Source organism: Mustelus asterias, chromosome 17 (genome assembly GCF_964213995.1).
Source record: "Mustelus asterias chromosome 17, sMusAst1.hap1.1, whole genome shotgun sequence".
Taxonomy (NCBI): domain Eukaryota; kingdom Metazoa; phylum Chordata; class Chondrichthyes; order Carcharhiniformes; family Triakidae; genus Mustelus; species Mustelus asterias.
In genome coordinates this window covers 52,225,533-52,247,011 of record NC_135817.1, presented here as the reverse complement: position 1 = coordinate 52,247,011, position 21,479 = coordinate 52,225,533, and the positions used below count along the sequence as shown (strand labels likewise).

Sequence of the window (21,479 nt, the reverse complement as noted above, 5' to 3'; positions counted from 1 at the left end):
AGTTTTGATAATGGACTTGACTTGCCAAAGGCCAGAGCGCGCGCAAGCGCCCCAGTCCCAGCCCCGCCCCCCTCCCGCCGCCTGTCAATCACCCGCCGGCTCGCGGCTCAGCCCCGCGCACCGGTTGGCCGGGCCGGCCTCGCGTCACAGCCCCGCGGTGATTGACAGGGCGGGCGGAGGGCCGCGATTGGCGGGTGGGGCCGGGCTGGGCGGGGCCGCGCCGGAGCGGGGAGTTGATATAAGGGGCTGGGCAGGCCGCGTTTTCCTCACATTTCATCCGGTTCCGGTGGTGAAGGAAGTGTCTGTCTGTTTTTTTTTGTGTGGGAGCCGGGGGTGGTTGGTTGGCCGGCCGCACGTGTATATGTGTGGTGGGGAGAGGGGGAGAGAAGAAAAGAGCATTTCACTTCATCTTATTTAATTTTTTTTTATTTTAAAAAAAGAGAGAGAGCAACAACTTTATTTATAATCCGAAAAAAAAACCCAAGCCGAAGGAGAGATGGGGAAAGGGGTAAGTAAAAGGGTGGCGTTGGCATGTGTGTGGAGCTGCCTGACGTTGCTGAGGGGGCCCCGGGCCGGGCGGGGGCCGCGTGAGGGGAGCAGGAGGAGGTCCCAAAAAAAATAGTTTCCTGATTCGGGACAAGATCCATTGCACAGAAAGTCTCCGGCTGAGGGATAAAACTGAGCAGAGGGCGTCTAATCCACCCGGCTCTGTGTGTTGATCCAGTTAAAGGATCAGAGAGTCCTCTGAGAGGATTGGAGTTACCAGTGTTTGGAGCCTGGGCAAATCTGGACTGGCTGAGGGGGGGGGGGGAGGCTGACAGTTGTGTGTCTCCCCTTCAATGTCCCATCAGGTTGTTGTGTTTTTTTTAAATAAAAATGTTTTTAAAAAGACTACAGGTTACAACTGGGCGTCCCCTCAAACTTGGATCCCCCTCACAAATTAAGTTTAATTGTGTCATGTCAAATTGTGTGTGTTACAAGAAATGTGAGGAAAAAGTCACTCACATCCAGGTTGTCGTCACAAGATGCTTTTGGGCAATGCTTTGGTGGTGAATGCAGTTTCCAGTGGTGAGATGGTGTGGGAGTGAGTGATCCAATTAATTCTGTTGTTTACATCAGGATTAGAACCACGAGATGCAGGGTCCTGGTCTCCTGTGTCGCTGTTTTTCTTTTAACGGAAGGGCCGTTGTCTGTTAAGTGTTTAACAGTTTCCCAGTTTTTTAATGAATTGGGCAATGTTCACTGAGTAGTTGCACGTCACTGGTTGATTAATAAGGGGTGTAGTTAATACAGAGGAGAGCTCGGGCAATTTGTACAGGAAGGACTTGCAGAGTAGATCTGTAATAGGCAAGTTAAAGTTGGTGCTGAGAAATGTGAGGTTAATACATTTTGGTGGCAAGAGCAAGGAAAGGCCACCTCTGCATCTGGAAAAACAAGTGTCTGAATGGAATGGAGGAATTGGGATGGGGAGTGAACCTGTACCGATTCACAACATTCCCAAGACTAACAGCACACTAGCCACAACAAAAAGCAAACAAAGCACTGGGATTATTTTTTCTTTGCATAGAATTGAAAAGAGAGAGTTATGTTAACTTGCTTGGTTAGTGCGTACGTGGGAGTGTTGTGAATAATTTTGCTCTCCAAATTATTAAAAAGATAGAGGCACTGGAGAAGGTACGAGATTTGCTATAACGATAACAGTACACTGATATTATACCTATGAGGAAAGATTAAACTGAGCGAGTCATTTTCTCCTAGTGAAGAGATCAAAGGGCAACCTGATGGTGGCCTTTAAGATTATGAAAGAGTTTGCTAGGGTTGAAGTGGAAGATGTTTCCATTTGTGGGTGAGACCAGAACTAGAGGCCATAAATAAAGATTGACAGTAACAGGGAATTTAGGAGAAATTTATTTACCCAGGGAGTGAATGCAGAACTGGCTATAATAGGAATAGTTGAGGTGATTAGCATGAGATGTATTTAAGGGGGAACTAGATAGACATGAGGGGGAAAGAAATACAAGGATATGTCAGTGGGGTAAGATGAAGAAGAGTTGGGAGGAGGTATTATGCAATGTCTCAAAATTCCAATCTCTGGCAGATCATACCAAGAGGTACCTCAGAAGAAGCACTGGAAGTCCCCACGTAAGGACTGCACGGGAATTGCCTGGGAGGTTCAAACTTCTGATGGCTGATTATCTTGTACCAGAAGCTACCCGACACTCAGATTTAAATCAGAGACTTCAGTGGTTCCAACTGTCTTAGCTGAGTGTTTACCCAGGAAAAGTTGAAATAATTAAGTTCACTTCTAACTCCTGGGTAACTATAATACTGATTGCCAAGACACTCCCTACCACCAGCTTTCGTACCTTCCCAGCCCTTAACTACCTACCAATCCTTTCCTACCCTCTCAACTTGGTGGCACGATGGTTAGCACTGCTGCTTCACAGCGACAGGGACCTGGGTTCGATTCCTGGCTTGGGTGACTGTCCGTGCAGAGTCTGCACATTCTCTGTGTCTGCATGGGTTTTCTCCACAGTCTGAAAGATGTGCTGGTTAGGGGCATTGGCCATGCCAAAGTCTCCGTCAGTGTACCAGAACAGGTTAGAGTGTGGCGGCTAGGAGATTTTCACTAACTTCGTTGCAATGTTAGTGTAAGCCTACCTGTGACACTATAATAAACTTTAAGCTTTAAGACTATTCTCCCATCCCCCACACACTACCTTCCCGACAGCCTGACTGGTCACCTCCCCTATCCTTCTAACTATTCCACCCATCCTACTGCCCTCAGCTGACCATCCACGCACCATCTGACTGACTACCCCCCCACCTGACCCCATCCCACCCCACCCACATCCCACCCACTTGCCTTCACACTGTCTTCTCAAAGTCGCTGTGACCTTTAAAATTACCCACTTTATGGCAGCATGTGTCATAAAAAGGGAGTACAAATTCCTTTCCTCCAATTGTACTGACCAAGATCAAGGCCTCAGGAGCCTGCTGCACTTTTCTGAAGAGGCCCAAGCCAGAAGATTGGTTGCAAAATGTGCAGCTCCCACCTAAGGTTAAGTAAAAAAGGAGCAAAATGGTAACCGGACTGTGATTGTCATTCCTCAGATGTTCTGACACTTTGTAACCTTGATTGTTTTTATTGGCTTTTATCAAATCTTTATTTCATGCCTTTTGGTTCTACACTTACCTGTCAGAGTTCAGGTACAGTAGTAATGATACAGTCACACAGCCACTTGATCATATAGAACTTGAATATTGCTGTAAATAGAAACTTATTGCTGAAGTTTTTCGACTTGCACTCATCAGCACCAACACAGAGTGCCAAATTTCAAACAATCAACAATAAAAAGTAAATCTGCTCAGATTGGCCAAGGTGTTGTCATGGTGAAAGCAATAGGGAGCTCTGGGCTCCCCTAGTTCCTGGGTAATTCCAAAAAAGCGCACAGCTTGTATGTATTCTTTATGTTTGCAGCGAACGGGTCCCTGTTTATGCATGTATGTTGCTTCTAGCAAATACAAATGAAGCATGTTATGAGTTTGACTGATTGTCTAAAATTAGTTGTTAGTATAGCTGTTAATGCACTCGGGATTGTTCAGCAAGTAATGTACTCTTGCAGAATTACATCTAACAGTCGACATTTTTTGCAAGTCTGGGCTGGTTGAGTACATTCTCTACTCTGCCTTATGAATAACCAAAGGAGCAGTCTGTTTGATTCAATCTGCCAGTCACTGGGTGGTACCTGGCACAGCACTGGCACTGTATTTCCTGCATCTTCCTTTGGTTGTTTGTAATAGGCAGAGTACAGAGCGTGCTCAGATAGCACACACTTGCAACACACAACACTTCATTAGATCTGTATCCATGACTGGGTAATATTTACTGAGCCATCCTGAGTGTGTTAATAGTTACACTAACTAATTTAAGATAATCAATCTAACTTCATTTATGTTTGCTGGAAGTGACATACATTAATATGCAGGATTCCCTTCTGTGCAAACAAAGGAACATGTTAAAGCTTTGCGCCTTTTTAAAGTACCTGGGAACTTGGGCAGCCTATTATTTTCTATGGCAATGTCTTGGCCAATCTGACTCGACTTGCCAATCCAATCAGTACCCTTTGCTTCTGAAGTGTAAATTGTAGGTTTTTTGAAATTTGGTATTCTTGCACTTGTCTTGATGGGTGCGAGATGAAAAACTTCAACATAATTTCAATGGGAGCAGTAAGCCTTGCACTTTATTTTAGGGAAAAATCAAACTGATTATTGCCATGCTATTCCTGGATTACCATTAGAAACGGAGAAAATCTGTCAACATTTGCTCCAAAAAAAGTGTCTTTTATTGGGTTAGAGGTAAATCATGGCTCAATACAGTCACCGTCAATTCCATGATATTCAACAGACTGGATGATTGTGGCATTGATCGGGAGTCCAATTAGGAGGAGTGTGGGCAGAGGAATTGTAGTGAAATTTTATGTATGTTTTAAATGTACCGATGAGGTGATGGTTGTGTGTAAGGCTGAATAGAATTTGAAAGGATTGCTTTCAAGTTTTGCTCTGAAAACTCGTCCTGCCATTTGAGGGTCTTGTGGTAAAGTGATCTCCAATCATTGAGTCACATTTCATTACCAGAGCTGCGGTAATATGAAAAGAGTTTTAAGTTTATTTTATTAGTGTAACAAGTAGGCTTACATTATTAACACTGCAATGAAGTTACTGTGAAAATCCCCAAGTCGTCACACTCCGGCACCTGTTCGGATACCTGTGAGGGAGAATTTAGCTTGGCCAGCACATCTTTCTGACTGTGGGAGGAAACCAGAGCACCCAGAGGAAACCCGCACAGACACAGGGAGAACATGCAGACTCCACACAGACAGTGACCCAAGCTGGGAATCGAACCCGGGTCCCTGGCACTGAGGCAGCAGTGCTAATCACTGTGACACCTATGTGCAACCATTCTCCCTCCACCTCCTTTTCCAGGAGAACAGCGCCTAAGCTTTAACATCTCTTTCCTGTAACATCCTTTAAACTTTCTATAACTCTTGCCAGTCTCTAAATTGCATGAACAGGTATTAATGTAAAGTAAGAGATGCAAAATAACAATTGGGATGGTGCAAATTATCATTTACTTTTGCACTGTTGGGTTTTTTTTTTGCAGGCTTAACCTGATTGGGACAAAAACAGGAGTAGTCCATTCAGCTCTTTTACCCTGTTTTGCTTTTCAGTTTGATCATTGCTGATCTGAACCTCCACTTCATTCATCTGCTTTTGCTCCATATTCCTTGTTACCCTTAACCAAGAAAAATCTACCTTCAAAATTTCAGTTGACCCAGAATCAACAGCCTTTTCGGGGTGAGAGTTTGGATTTACACTAACATTTGCGTGAAAAAGATGCTTCCTAATTGCACTTGTAAATGCACATTTCTAACTTTAAATCTTGTGCCCTTTCATTCTGGATTCTCATGCAAGTCTCTGTATATCTACCCTCCTGGTTGCGTTTATTATTTCAAGCATCTCTGCTCGATCACGTGACCACTTAAAATCAAGAGAATACAACGCACATTTATGCAACTTGTAGTCATAATTTAACCTTTTAACCCTGGTATCATTCTGAATGACTTCATTATACCCCACCAAGGCCAGTATATCTACTGTGATATGTTCAGCTGGCCTTCACTTTTGACTAACAATCCCTTTTAAATCAAGGCTGGCATTCCACTAGCCTTTTTGATTAAGTTTTGTTCCTATTCAATAGCTTTTGGTGATTTATAGATGCGGTCACCTAACTCCCTTTTGCTTTTCCACAGGTCTCAATCTCTGCGATTGGGAAATCAAATCCGCATATTTCCTTAAGACCCAAAGTGGATGATCTTTCACTTTCATACTTAACTCTGATCTGCTGTCATTTTCCTGTTCACTTGCCTTATTTAATATCGTCATGTCGTCATCCACCCAACACATTGTGCTTCTTAACTTAAAGTTGCATGCAAAGTTTGCAGACAACACTTTATCGTTTTATCCAAGGTATTAATTAATAAAGCTGAGATCCCAGTACAGATCCCCGGAGAATACCACTTATCACATCCCGCCAGTTAGAGAACATTATTTTTATTGCAACTCCATCTCCGACCTCACCCAGAGGAAACTCACGCAGGCGCAAGGAAAATATGCAGAGTTTGCACAGACAATGTCCCAAGTCGGGAATTGAACCCAGGTCCCTGGCGCTCTGAGGCCATTTTTCTTTCTTTTTCTGCTAGTGGCTTTCTTAGTAATACTGTAATGTTCATGGTAAATTTACAAAATTCTGTATTCCATTATTCATGAATAAATGTGACAGAGTGCATTAGTGCTGCTGTGCCACCATGGGTTACATTGTGTTCATGCCTGTGATTATTGCGAAAGATACTGATGAGACATTTGTGTACTTGCTGCCATTTCTTCATGTCAGTGAATCAGTCAACTTAAACTCTTGTACGATACCTCGTTGTTATGTTGAGAACTCCATTTCAAGGTGGTTAATGCTTCCGATTGGTCACCCACAGAATGATGTCTTGGGGCTAGCAATGTTACATTTGTGGGAGGGGTTGAAGTTTATCTTTCTTTCATTCTGCAAAAGCTGAGGTTTATACTTTCTCAGTCAAATTGTCATTTATGCGTGTGTTTGGTGACATTCAAAAGCAAGCTTCAGCTTGTTCTCTATGGGCAAACTGGGATGTTTCTTTCTGACTAACTTCTGAGTTTTAGGCCACAGGCTGCATTTGGTTTTAAAATCCTGTCGCTGAACAGATCTGGAATGTCAGCGATTGATCATTGTTCCTGCTTTACCTTTAAATCTGCATTCGCTTTTGTTAGCTGCCAGGTATGGCGTCTAAGATGTCAAGATGCAGAGGTGTTCATATAATTCCTCACTTGCAATTAGTTAATTCAAGGGGGGATTTGGACATTTGGATCTTGAAAGATATAATGCATCTGTGACCTTTAAGGGAGTAATTGCAAGTCATGCTTACTGAAGTCTTTTCTTGGTATAATAAACCTCTACACAATGAAGTGGGGGAGAGTCATTGGGTAACTCGAGGAGCTTTGTTAAACTTGCCATACTCTCTGCTTTCAAGAATGTTGCAGCCATTGAGATACTTGCACCCCTCAATACAGTGCTAAAGTTTAAAAAACATCTATTTGCTAAGGAATGTTGCTTTGACCTGTTGCGCAACGTCCTTCCCTACTTAAAATTTATTCATTAGTCACAATTAAGGCTCGCATTAACATTGCAATGAAGTTACTGTGAAATTTCCCAGTCGCCACACTCCGGCACCTGTTCAGGTCAATACACCTAACCAGCATGTCTTTCAGACTGGGAGGAAACGGAGCACCCAGAGGAAACCCACACAGACAAGGGGAGAATGTGCAAACTCCACAGTGACCCAAGCCGGGACTTGAACCTGGGTCCCTGGCGCTGTGAGGCAGCAGTACTAGCCACTGTGCCACCGTGCCGCCAAACTGAGGACAAAAATAATACAAGCTATACTCCGTATTAAATTAAGTGGCCAGTACGGAATGGATTGTAGAGAAGAACTCGTGCTCGATGTAATTATCTGTTCTTAACCATTTTGCCATTAATGCTATTCTAAATTATTGCTGCTGCTTGTGCTAACTGAAGAAAAGTGTTCAAATGCCAGCCAAATCACTGTAAATTTCATGGGTGTGGTGGGTGAATGCAGTTCTCCATATCTTGAAGATTAATTGTACTATCCCAATAATGGTATTTTCACAACTTTGCTCCACTCAATGGAAGGCATTGAATTTTGTTGAGTTTGGTTTAATGCAATGAAAATTATCCTTTGTTCCATTACTTAAGTGGCTATTCGTCCTTGGTGCATTTTTGTGTACTGCTTAGGAATGGGACCACCACAGCCATACCTGATCCAGATCTGGCATCTATAAGTCATCCACAATCCAAAGGTGCTAATAGCACCTCCTATGGCCAGCTAACTTAGTACACATTGAGGTTTGAAGGTAGGACTTTCTGATATGTAGGGCGCCTTTCTGTGTTGTCTTTAGCAGATCAGTAATCGAGGGAAACCAATGACCCTTTTGAGTTAATCAAACTTTGCAAATTTTTCAGTAAATAGGGAATTAATTCATCACCTGACTTCCCAGTTTTGGTCAGGAGATTAGATCATTTGAATTTTAGAAACTCTTATTGGTTGCTTTCCTTTGTGTCCTTTCTATTTGTGAGAACAATATAATTGAGTGTTTTTGGAGTCTGGTGCTGCCTGTCTGTTTTGAGTTGACTGGGCTGTTGCATTTTGAATATTTTTTCAGAATGACGCAATCCTGTGCGTATGCGTGTCGACTTCATTAACCTGAGATGGATGAAATCAGCTGGCAGGCCTTTAGCCAATTGTCAATTACTTCCTTAGTATTTCAAGCTGAGAACAGTGGGATATAAAGGTGAAAATTGATTACATTGTAATTTGGACAAAAAAAATGTCAAAGGCTGAATTGCCTGAAACAGGCAACAGAAAAGTGAAGCATTTGGTAACTCTTTGCCCACCACAAAATATAAACAACCTCTGAATGAAAACTATGCAGAGATATTAGCAGGAGAAAGCTATCATTCTGTCGCAAGGGAAATGGTGTTTAGTTTTGCCTTGGTCAGACTTGCTGTGGACAATGCTAAGCAGGCGTTATATACAGCTGCTGGCTCAGCCTAGCCAGCACAGGGCTGACGTTTTGCCAGACATTCCCCATGGGAATCTTTTATTACTGTAAAACAGGTCAACTTGGGCTCTGCTTATTTTGTGATTTAAGGGTTGGAGTGAAGAGGCTCCAGTTAAGTAACCCATGTTGTTCTTGGCAAACTACAAACTGCGATGTTTTCACTTGATTGGTGTTGCACTTGAGAACAGTTCAAATCTTGCCTCAATCTTTCTGACCAGGTAAATTATAATTCCCTTTGTTCGTGTGCTCAGTTGTTTTGGGTCAAGATCAAAAAAATAAACTGGAATTCTCTTCATTGTCTCAATACTATTAAGCACATCATGAATGAATCAGAAAACCACTCAAATGACCAACCCTTTAAAAGTCCCTTGGTTAAATTTCACTCTCCTGAGACGTTTCACCGTAGTCATTTTGGGTGTGGTGTGGAGTGAACAGGAACAAGTCTGTGCAGCGCACACTGTTCAAAGGCAGGAAGAGGGTGGTGATTCACACTACTGCTGCTATGGAATTTACCAACAAATGCTGACATGAGGGGGAGTGTTATATAGCTGAGACGATAAAGGGACATCTTGTAAATTTTGTCTCAACACTAAATGGGAGGCCTGGACTGAGGCCAGACCCAACTTGTCAATATATGTCCAAAATGATTAGGATTTAGGTAGAGTAAATTCTACATTATTCTGACAAAAAGTTGGGTATTATGGATGTTAGTAGTTTATTAAATTCTGCAAAGAAGTTCTTAATCCTGATTATGTGCTGCTGTTAAAGCTGAGTTTTTAGTAGTTACTTTTCAGTTTGCTCTCAAATATCAGTATTTGGTGTAATAGAAGGTATTTACTTTTTCTGAAATATTCTGCTTGAGCAATCTGGCATTAATGGTTAAATTATTTGCAAAAGACTTATCTTTTGGAAAGTTAAGTAAATGTGCCACCTCTCCTGTGTATTTCAGAAACAACTTTGAACAAGAACTTGAATTTATGTAGTCCTTTTAAATTAGTATAATATTTAAAGATGGTTCACAGGAACATGTCAACCAAACATTTACACTAGATTAGGGCAGTTGATCAAACACTTACTGGTAGAATTTAAGGAGGAGCGAAAGACCAAGGTTTGCGGGAGAAATTGCAGAGCTTGGGTCCAAGACAGCTAAAAACATGGCTGCTCATCGTGAGGGCATGGAAGTGGCAGATGGACAATAAACCACCGTTCAGGGAATGCAGAGTTTGAATCTTATAGTGCTGGAGGAGGCTACAGATGCAAGCTCAAGGAAGGATTTGAATACGAAATAAGAATTTTTAAATCGATGTTTTGGTGGACTGGGAGCCGATCTGGGGCACAGGAATGACAGATGCATAAAACTTCGTGTGAATTAGGGTGCAGGCAGTGGAGCTTTAGATGAATTCCAGTCTATGGTGGGTAAAAGATGGGAGATTTGTCAGGAGAGCATTGAAATAAATATGCGACTTAGGAGCAGGAGTAGGCCACTCTGCCCCTTGAGTCTGTTCTACCATTCAATACAGTCATGGTTGATCTCATTTTAACCTCAACTTCACATTCCATTATGGAGCTAACCAAAACATTGATGCAGTTTCAGTTGCAGATGGGCTGAGGCAGTTGCAAAGTTGGTCAATATTAAGAGATCGAAGTGGTGGTTTCTGATCGAGGTTTAAGAGGCTCACCATCACATTCACAAGGGCAATTAGGGGTGGGCAACAAATGCTGATCTTGCTAATGATGCTCAAATCCCATGGAAGAATAAAAGGGGTCAAAATCTCAACTCTGGTAAAGTAGGACCCCCAAGTTTGCAAACAGTATAATCATCTGGTGATGAAAGACAAAGGCATCTACTAGTAGCCTATGCATTTCCCAGTTTGAGCATGTATACATTTTAGTTTGACAAAATAGAGCCACTTTGAGAGTGGAGTACTTGGCTACTGCCAGTGGCTCAATTGATAAAGGCATAACATAATTCTAATGTGGTGTTCAGTTCTGAGCATCACGCTTGAGGAAAGGTGCTCAGACCCTAGAGAGGGTGCAAAAGTGATTCACAGGAATTAAAGACTTTTAGTTTATGTAAACTGGAGAAGGCTGGCTTGTTTTCTTTCAAGTAGGTAGATTTGAGGAGAATTAAGAGAGGTCAAAATCAAGAAGGGTTTTGATAGAGGAAAGATAAACTATTTCTAGCGGCGAAGAGTAAATGACCAGAGGCCACAGATTTAAGGTGACTGGCAAAAAAGTGACATGAAGCATTTATTTACACTGCGAGCTGTGATCTCGAATGTGCTGCCAAACAGTGGCAAAACAGGTTCAGTAATGACTTTCAAAAGAGAATTGCATAAAATAATTAGGGCCAAAACTGAGAGTTATGGGAAAAGGAACAGGCAAATGGGATTAATTGGATAGTTCAACAAAAAGCTGGCATGGACTTGTATGATAGTCTTCAGCACTGTCTTCAGCACTGTCTTGTTCTGTGATGCTAAGATTCAGTGAAGGTTCATCTTCAAGCTTACACAAAGTCAGAATTGTAAGGATGGAGTGGAGTTGTATTTATACACACATGAGATCCCAGGGTTGATTGTATCTAGAGTTTGTTCATCTTGGCTATAGTGGTTATGAGGGGTGTTGTACCTGGTCTCCTAGGCAAGGGTAACAATATCATCTAAGGTCCACACTCCTCATAATTGCTCAATGCCTCCCATTGTAAAGTACGTGTGTAAGTGTAGATATCAAATGAGGACAGTAGCTTTGGTTGTTGGGTCTGCCCCCTCCTCATTGGCATTTGTCGTGAATGATAGGTGGTGAGAAGAGTTATGAGAGAACAATTCAATTCCATGGTGCCTTACCTCAATGCAAAAGTGTTTCTTGGACATATCGAGGGATGTGAAACTCAATAAATACCAATGCACGATGCGATATACAATGGTTCGAAATATTACAATGATCTTGGAGCAAAATTGCCTTTGGAATGAAATAAAGAACTTGCATGTATATAGCACCAGGACATCCTTTATGCACTCTCCAATATTGCAATATACAGACTAGAAGGTACAGTGTAGCCATGATTAATTTCCTTCCATTTGTTTTTGTTAAATTTTATCTGGAGGCTTTTGGGGGAATTTCTGGAAGTTAGCTGTTGGTGTATGTACTGCAAGCGTGCCGTATGTACTACTTTTGTGTAAAAGTCAGCCCCATGATTTTTGGCCCTAAAAATATAATTTTTCACATCAAAAAAGATCATTTATGGGATGTGGGTGTTGCTGGCTAGACCAGCATTTATTGCCCATCCCAGCTTGCCCTTGAGAAAGTGATGAGCTGTCTTGAAATACTGCAGTCCCTGAGGTGTAGGTACACCCACAGTGCTGTTAGGGAGGCAGTTCCAGGATTTTGACCCAGCGACAGTGAAGGAACTGATACATATCCAAGTCAGGATGGTGAGTGACTTGGAGGGGAACCTCCAAGTGGTGGCGTACCCAGGTATCTGCTGCTCTTGTCCTTCTAGATGGTTTGGCAGGCGCTGTCTGAGGAACCTTGGTGAGTTTGTGGAGTGTATCTTGTAGATGGTGCACAGGCTGCTACTGTTGGTCAGTGGTGGAGGGGTTGAATGTTAGTGGAAGGTGTAGCAATCAAACAAGCTGCTTTTTCCCCGAATGGTGTCGAGCTTGAGTGCTATTGGAGCTGCACTCATCCAGGCAAGTGGGAGGTATTGCATCATACTCCTGACTTGTGCCTTGCAGATGGTGCACAGGCTTTAGGGGGGATTCAGCAATGGAAATGCCATTGAATCTCAAGGAACAATATTTAGATCGTCTTGTTGGAGGTGGCACTTGTGCGGTACAATTGTTACTTGTCAGCCCAAGCCTGGATATTGTCCAGGTCTTGCTGCATTTGGACCTGGGCTGTTTCAGGATCTGGGGATTTACGAATGATATTAAATATTGTGCAGCCATCAGCAAACATTCCCACTTCAGACCTTATAATGGTGGAAGGTGTAAAAGCCCACCTTAATTTTTCAGGGATCAAAGTTTCAGAACTAAAGTATAATCCTAGAGATGTTAATAATTCAACTTCATTGTAAATGCACAAGTGCTAATGAAAGTAAACAAATGGTTAAAACATTTGTACATTTAAGTTTTTATTTTTAAATAATTAAAGTGACCAGATTATGAATGACAGTTAATATAAATTGTTTAATGTTGTTGGTTTTTACTTTGTTCCAGTGGAACAGTCGGTTTTGGACCCAAATCGAGCACTTTTAAAACGTTACCTGTGTTAAAAATCTTGACTTTTGCCTAAAGAATTAATCTCACAATTTAACTTTTGCATTAGTATATACTGAGAGTGAGTGGGAGGTTGCAGTTCATGGTTTTACCTAGATATTAGTAACTGAAAATGCTTCTGGAGAATTCCTCTTGAATTGAGAAACTTGGCAAGATTGGTATCTTCCAATTTTGTGCGCACACGTGATTACACAGGTGTAGGAAAAAAAGCAGATTCTGAAACAAAAAATTGGCATGCTCATTGGACATACTGTTCTGACACGAATTAGCAACCAGTGGATAATGAGCAGAGCCAAAACAATGTACTGCATGGCTGCCAATTTCAGCTTTTAATATGCATCTCATGTATAATATTGTGATCTGGTCAATGCCCATGTTATTTAAGCTGGTAGATCAACTCTGCTTCAAATGTACTAACCCCAGTCGAACTGAAGATTGGCTGTATGTTCCTTGGTTCCGCCACAGTAAAGCAATCTTAGTTGGTTAGACTTTCACCTTCCAAAAATAAAATCTTATCCTATTGAACAGTTTATCCGAAAGGAGAGGAATGGTGTGTTCTGGGCTGATTAAAGAGGCTACTTAATGTGTATCAGCTGACTTTAAGTTGACCCAAATTTCAATTCCCAGAATCTAATCCTCAAAGGCATCTTTTTAGTGTTCGTGTTTCTGAATACTTCTTTATTGAACAGAGCTATGAGGCTGTGTGGAATGGGATGAGTCTCTGCTCCTTCACCTAATATGAGGAGAGGGAGATCATGACATTTATTTTTCATCCGACGGGGGAGGGCGGGAGGAGCTAGATCACTGAAAGTTTTCCTGCTTCCTGATTTTTATTTTTGCTTAATGCTCTTAATATCTATCCTGGGATGCAGAGGTTGCAGTTTTCAAAACATTTAGCTATTATCTTCAGGAATTTGCTGAGAAGGCTTATGTTTAGACTGAGGCGCTGAAAATAACATAATTCACTGGGAAAATAAATAATTCTAACCCATGCAGTCTAGCCAGAGATTAAAATTGCTCAATGTCTTGTGCTGACATTGAGGACAGTTTGTCTTAATTGAATAGATTTTTTTGTTCTCTAAATAACCAATTTTTGCAGAAAATTAATTACTAGAATAATCCTTGCCATTCAGAAATGACTAAAACTAGAAAATAAGATGGTGGATATTCCATCCATTTAGATCAATTAGAGGTAACAAGTTATCTGTGCAATTGATTTTTAACAAATGTTAATGACTGCTGTATTCGAGTTATACTTTTATCAGCCTACACTATTGTACAATGACTAGACACCAAAGGTGTCAATTTTTAATACAATTTTGCAATTTGGTACAATGGATTAGACTTTCTTGTCGGTTGAAGTGTAATGCTCTGGTTTAACTTCACTCCATAGGTCATAACTTTGCAGTACTCTTTGTAAGATGTTCAAGTATTGATAAATCATGTTGGTGGGGTGTGAGATTGATAGATTTTTGTTTAGTAAGGGTACCGTGTGATAGGGAGAAAAGACCAGGAGATGGAATTGAAATATGGATTGTAAACGGGCTCAATAGCTGAACGGACAGTTCTACAATTAAACTTTTGATGTTGGAAAGAAAGATGGCAACAGCTGCAGTTAGTCCCAAGTGTAAGGGAATTTATTTCTGGCCATCAAGATTATCATTCAAAATCTCTCAAGAACCCACCCCTGTAGATGTTGAGAGCTGTGTGCTCAGATTGTAAAACATGGTAGTGACCAATTCCACCTCTAAATGTCACTTGTATTAAGCAACTGTCGAGAGATGCTTTAGTATACAATGTGTTTTCAGGTGCCGAATTCCCTGTCCTTAGAGGATGCGTTCTGATTTAGACTGTTTATCTGCAGTGCAGGTGACAGAGGGTGCTCAGCACCAACATTCACTTATGCCTTATATCAGAGTAAATTAAACCCCGAGACTGTTGCCACCGTGCAAGGGATTGGAAGAAATCTGGTTACATAAGAGATCAGTGCAGTTCAGCTATAAAGCTACCACAAATTACAAGTCTGCTGGTGCTGCTGGGAGGGGGTTAAACTAATTTGGCGGGGGGGGGGGGGGGGTGAGGGGTGATGCACAGCCAAATATAGAAGTAAAAGTAAGTCAGTCTGGAAGACAGTGCAGTGAGAAACATTTTAAAGTTTATTTATTTATAAATCACAAGTAGGCTTAAGTTACTGTGAAAATCCCCTAGTCACCACACTCCGACACCTGTTCGGGTACACAGAATTTTAGCTTGGCCGAGGCACCTAACCTGCACATCTTTGGACTGTGGGAGGAAACCAGAGCACCTGGAGGAAACCCACACAGACACGGGGAGAATGTGCAAACTCCACACAGACAGTAACCCAAGCCAGGAATCGAACCCAGGTCCCTGGCACTCGGGCAGTGCTAACTACTGTGCCACCTTGCACCCATGTTAATGCACATGGTGATATGGTGAGACAGGATGACATTTTAATGTAAGGTGCTGATGAACTGAAAGCATTAATGGGAATATGATATTAATGCTAACACAGAAACATCGAAGGAGGGGCAAGACTGGCAGCTCAATATTCCAGAGTACAGAGCTTTCAGGCAGTTGCAATATTGATGTCATTTACTGCAGTGAGGAGGGATGATGTCTTAGCAGGCTCCTCAATTGAGGCCATGTGGGTGGAATGTAAAAACAAAAAAGGGGACAATCACATGCTGGGAGTGTTCTAGGCCCCCAAGCAGTGATGGAGAAATAGAAGAGCAGATATGTAGGCCAATCTCGAGTGTAAAAATAATAGGGGGTTTCAACTTCCCCGATATTAATTGCAATGTTTGAGCATGAATAAACAGGAAATAGAGGATACAGACTGCATAGAAAGGCGCCATGTGGCGCAGACTTGGTGAGCTGAAGGGCCTGTTCCTGTGCTATACTGTTCTTTGTAATTGGGATAGGCTTAGAGGGGGCAGAATTCTTAAAATGCATTCAGGACAGCTTTTTGAGCCAGCACATAGAAAGTCATACAAGGGAGGGGACAGTGCTTTGACCTAATTTTAGGGCATCAGGCCAGGTAGGTGGTAGAGGTGTCAGTGGGGGAGTATTTTGGTGATAGTGATCATAAGGTAGTTATGGAAAAGGATAATGATGGACCAGAAATAAGGTTGCTGAACTACCAACGGCTGATTTTATTAGGATAAGACAGGATCTGGTCAAAATGAACTGGGAGCAGCTATGTGTAGGAAGATCTGCATCAGAGCAGTGGGAGTCATTCAAAAAGGAAATAGAAAGAGTACGAAGCCATTGTGTTCCCATAAAGGTAAGGGTAGGACCAAAAAGGTCAGAGAACCCTGGATGTTCCAATTCCCTTATCAGCATTGGATAAGGGAAAAAGGGAGGCTTGCGGCAGGTTTGATGTATCCTAGGCTGCTGTGTAAGGTAAGGTAGGAGATTGCAGGGGCTCTGATAATTTTCAAATCCTCTCTAGTCTCAGGAGAGGTGCCAGAGGATTTGAGAACGGCTAATGTGATATTATTTAAGAAAGGAAGTCGGGAAAAATCAGCTGATTAAACACAGTGAGTCAAATATCAGTGGTAGGAAAATTATTGGAAAATAATTCAGGGGAACAGAATTAATCTGCATTTGAGGGGCAAAGATTAATCCAGGATAGTCAGCATGGCTTTGATAGGGGGAGATCATGTCTAACAAATTTAATTGAATTTTTTGAGGAGGTAACTGTGTAGATGAAGGCAGCGCAGTTGATGTAGTCTACATGGACTTTAGTAGAGCTTTTGACTGATCAAGAAGGTAAGAGCCCATGGGATCCAGAGAAAATTGGATCCAAAATTGGCTTACAGGCAGGAGACAGAAGGTAATTGTTTAAGGTTGTCTTTCTGACTGGAAACTTGTGTCCCAAGGTATACCACGGGGATTGATGCTGGGTCCCCTGCTGTACATTAATGATCTAGAGATGATCAGTACGTCTGCAGATGGCACGAAAATTGATGGTGTGGTGAACAGCGAGGAGGAAAGCCTAAATTACAAGATGATATAGATGGGCTGGTCATATGGGCAGAACAGTGACAAATGGAATTTAACGCTGAAAAGTGTGAGGTGGTGCATTTTAGGAGGCAAAGGGATATGCAATGAAAGGTAGGATGCTGGGGAGTACAGAGGACTGGAGGGACCTTTGGGTGCATATCCAAAGATCCCTGATCCAGGAAAGGTAGATAAGGTGGTTAAGAGGATATATGGGATACTTCCTCTATTTCCTGTTTATTAGCCAAGGCATAAAATACAAGTAAAACACGGCATCTCCACATCATAAAATACAAGAGCAGGGAGGTTATGATGGAGCTGTATAAGATACTCAGGCCACGGCTAGAGTGGTGTGTGCAGTTCTGGTCGCCACACTATCGGAAGGATGTGATTGCACTAGAAAGGGTACAGAAGAGATTCACCAGGATGTTGCCTTAGCTGGAGTATTTCAGCTGTGAAGTGAGGCTGGATAAGCTGGGGCTGTTTTCCTTAGAGCAGAGAATGCTAAGGGGGGACCTCATTGAGGGATTATGAAGGATATAGATAGAAAGAAACCTTTCCACTTGGTACAACAGTCAATAACCAAGCAACATAGATTTAAGTTAAGGAGCAGGAGATTGAGGGGATTTGAGGAAAACCTTTTTAACCCAGAGAGTGGTGGGAATCTGGAACTTGATGCCTAAAAGGGTGGTCGAGGTGGGAACCCTCAACATTTTAAGAAGCATTTGGATGAGCGCTTGAAACACCAGAACATACTAAGCCACAGACCAAAATGGGACTGGAATAGATAGGTGTTTGATGGCAGACATGACACACAAAAAGGGCCTCTTTCTGTACTGAAAATCTCAATGACTATGGGTTCTGAATTAAAAACATGTCTGGCATTAGCTGGAGAAAGAAACTGTTAATGTTTCAGGTTGATGACATTTACCTGAAACATTAACTTTGTTTCTCTCGTCACAGCTGTTGCCAAAACCTGCTGTGTAATTCCTGCATTTTTTGGTTGTCTTGGATGTGATGGTGTCCACAGAATTTTGTTTTTGTGTGTGATTCTGGGTAGCCTTGTTTGCTGAAGCATTGTCTGGTGAATTAGGGTGTTTTTCAATGGTAATTAAACACAATGGAGGTAAAGCTCCAGCTTGGATTGTGTACCACTTTTTATTTTAAAAAAGCAGAAAAACACAGCATTGTCTGTGGGGATGAAAAATGCAAGCCTTTTAAATCTCATGATTGTAAACGTTGGAAATTTTCTTTCAGTTTAATAGTTAACCATGTTGTAGAGCTTATGGTCAGTGATGCTGTCTAACCAATGGTCCATGCTGTTAAAGTTTGTAACTGAGTGCAGAGTCCAAAAACATGTGGAGCTGTTCAGTGAAAGGTTTTATGTTTGACTCTCAGCAGGGGGGCTATTCCAACCCAAAACTGAGTTTAAAAATGGAGCAGTACGATTGTTGTACTGACCTTTTTATATAAAGCCCTTCTATTCCCTCAAAGTAAAAATTCAATCCATGTTGATTTATAGATTTACAAGTCTGCATTAAGCTCCATTCTAGCTGAATTTCTTTTTATTGGCACCTCTAGGTACTTTTATCTAATCAAAAAAGCCAAATCAATTCAAGTCCAATCATGGTCCCCACACGAGAGGCAAGCAAGATCCAAGCTGACAAAATGAGACTTTGCATCCCATCGTGGGCTCGATCAAATAAGATCCAAGCTGACGGGATGAGGCATTGCACCCCCTTCCTGGGTTTGATCTAATGCTTCATCTTAGCCAAAAGGCCGAGATGGCTTTTCAAAAATTGCATCAGGGTAAAGTCTTGGTGTGACCTCATTGGCAACCCTGATCCTTTACTCTACCTAGTGTTGGCAAACCAAAATCATAGGCCTCAGCACACTCCAAGTGTGATGGGCTAGCCTCATTCCCCCGCCTGATTGTGGTTTCACTCCTGCCAGCTGAATTGAATCTAACCAATTTACTAAATCATAACCTCTAATGCCATTGTCTCCATTAGAACTCTTGCTCTCTTTCACCCTTATCGTTCACCCAGATTTCCCTCATCTTGACTCACTTAAAAACAAGGCAGGGAGATTTGAACAGCATTGGTGAATAACTGATTAAACCGTCCACGGCCAGATCTGCTTGAACCAATTAATGATGTGAAGATGCTGGCGTTAGACTGGGCTGGGCAGACTTGGAAGTCTCACAGCATCAGGTTAAAGACCAACAGGTTTATTTGGAATCACGAGCTTTCGGAGCGCTGCTGCTTTGATGAAGGAGCAGCGCTCTGAAAGCTTGTGATTCCAGGTAAAGCTGTTGGACTTTGACCTAATGTTGTGAGACTTCTTACTGAACCAATTAAAGTAGTGTCCAGTCCTGCTGTCCATCATTAGAACTGCTTTCTATTGTAAAATCACAAGGGAATGCAGAAATCTACAGCTTCTCTTCACCATTAAGCATTTATTTGAGTCGTCATCCTCTCTCTCCTCCACAACCACTTCCACCAATGAATGGGAAGGAGCTTATGGACTTTGTTGTCACCAGAGTTAGAGACCATCTATTGAGGTTCATCTGCTATCTCTCTTCCTTTCTCTAGCCCACTGGGACAGACTTCCTAAATGTTGTCTGTTGCTCTGGTCCTGAACTTGCATTTCCTGTAGATTCTTTCCTATCTTCAACCTCTGACATTTCTGTGCCTATCTTTCCCACAATTCTGTGTTCAAAACCCTCCAATCAGATTTCTGGCTTATACTAATGACATTTTATGACTTTGGCAAACCAACCTCCCTCATCCTTTGTGTCTTGTTTGCTGTTTTTTATGCTGTTGACCATATCATCCTCCTCCAACACCTGTTTGTCATCCAGCTGAGTGGAACTGCTTTTACTTGGTTCCATTCTACTTTATCAAAAAATCGTTGTCAGAGGGTCATCTGTAATATCTTTTCCACTCTTGCGCTGTTACTTCTGGAGTCCCTCTAGGACCTATCCTCAGCACTATTCTATTTCTTATCAATTACGTAGAAACATACATTTTTTAAAAAGCAGGAGTAAGCCATTCGGCCCTTCGAGCCTGTTCCGCAATTCACAATGATCATGGCTGATCATCAAATTCAATAGTTTGATCCCTTTAGCCCCAAGAGCTATACCTAATTCCTTCTTAAAATCACAACGTTTTGTCCTCAACTACTTTGTGGTAGTAAATCCTCAATTCACCATTGGATGAAGATATTTCTCCTCGTGTCAATCCTAAAAGGTTTACCCCTTTATCCTGAAACTAGGATTCCTAGTTCTGGACTCCCCACCATTGGGAACATTCTTTCTGAATTTGCCTTGTCTAATCCTATTAAAATTTTATAAGTTTCTGAGATTCCCTTTCACTCTTCTAAGGTCCAATGAATATAATCCTAATTGATTTTTGTCTTTCCTCATATAGCAGTTCTGCCATCCTAGTAGACCTTTGCTGCTCTCCCTCAATTGGAACATCCTTCCTCAGATAAGGACACCAAAGCTGCGCACCATTCTCCAGGTGTGGCCTCACCAATGCCCTATATAATTGCAGTAAAATATCCTGATTCCTACATTCGGATCCTCTCGCTAAGAAGGCCAACATAGCATTTGCCGTCTTTACTGCCTGCTGTACCTGCACGCTTACTTTCAGTGACTGATGCACAAGGACATCAAGGCTTCACTGAAAATCCACCTCTCAATTTACACCCATTCAAATAATGATCTGTCTTCCAATTTTTGCTACCAAAATGGATAACCTCCCATTGATCCACATTATACTGCATCTGCCATGCATATGCCAACTCACTCAGCCTGTCCAAATCATGCTAAAGCATCTCTGCATCCTCCTCACAGCTCACCCTCCCAGCCAACTTTGTATCATCAGCAAATTCTAAATCATTAATATATAATGTGAACAGTTGGACCCCTAGCACAGATCCCTGCGGTACCCCACTGGTCACTATCTGCCGATCAGGAAAAGACCCATTTATTCCAACTCCTTGCTTCCTATCTGCTAACTGGTTTTCTATACATCTTCAGTGGTATCATCGAAAACACATTAGGTTCCACATGTGGCAGCAGCACTCTGTTCTATTTCATCACTCTAGATCTCTCTACTCTGATTTGATGCACCTCATGTCCAATATTGGATGAGAAAAATTTCTCCCAACTAAATATTGGGGTGACTATGGTCATTGGCTTTGTTTCCATCATAAACTCTACTCCATAACTACAACGTCAATCCTTGGCACCTCTGTTAAACTGGGTAAGATCATAGAATCCCTATGGTGCAGGCGGTGGTAATTTGGCCCATCGAGTCTACACTGACTCTCTAAAAGAGCATTCCACCCCTGCCCTATAACACCATGTATCCCTGTAACAACATACATTTATCATGGCTAATGCAACTAACCTACAAATCTTTGGACATTAAGGGTCAATTTACC

The 21,479-nt window shown here is 41.9% G+C and overlaps 1 protein-coding gene across 1 annotated transcript in view; it reads left to right on the top strand.

Annotated features, from left to right (window-relative positions):
- The first annotated feature begins 268 nt into the window (after positions 1 to 268).
- LOC144506479 (sodium/potassium-transporting ATPase subunit alpha) overlaps positions 269 to 21,479 on the top strand; it is a 46,988-nt gene continuing 25,777 nt past the window's right edge. The window contains exon 1 of the mRNA XM_078232658.1: positions 269 to 508. Within this exon, the coding sequence (XP_078088784.1) occupies positions 497 to 508 (12 nt within the window). The 5' untranslated portion in view covers positions 269 to 496. The remainder of the gene's footprint in view (positions 509 to 21,479) is intronic.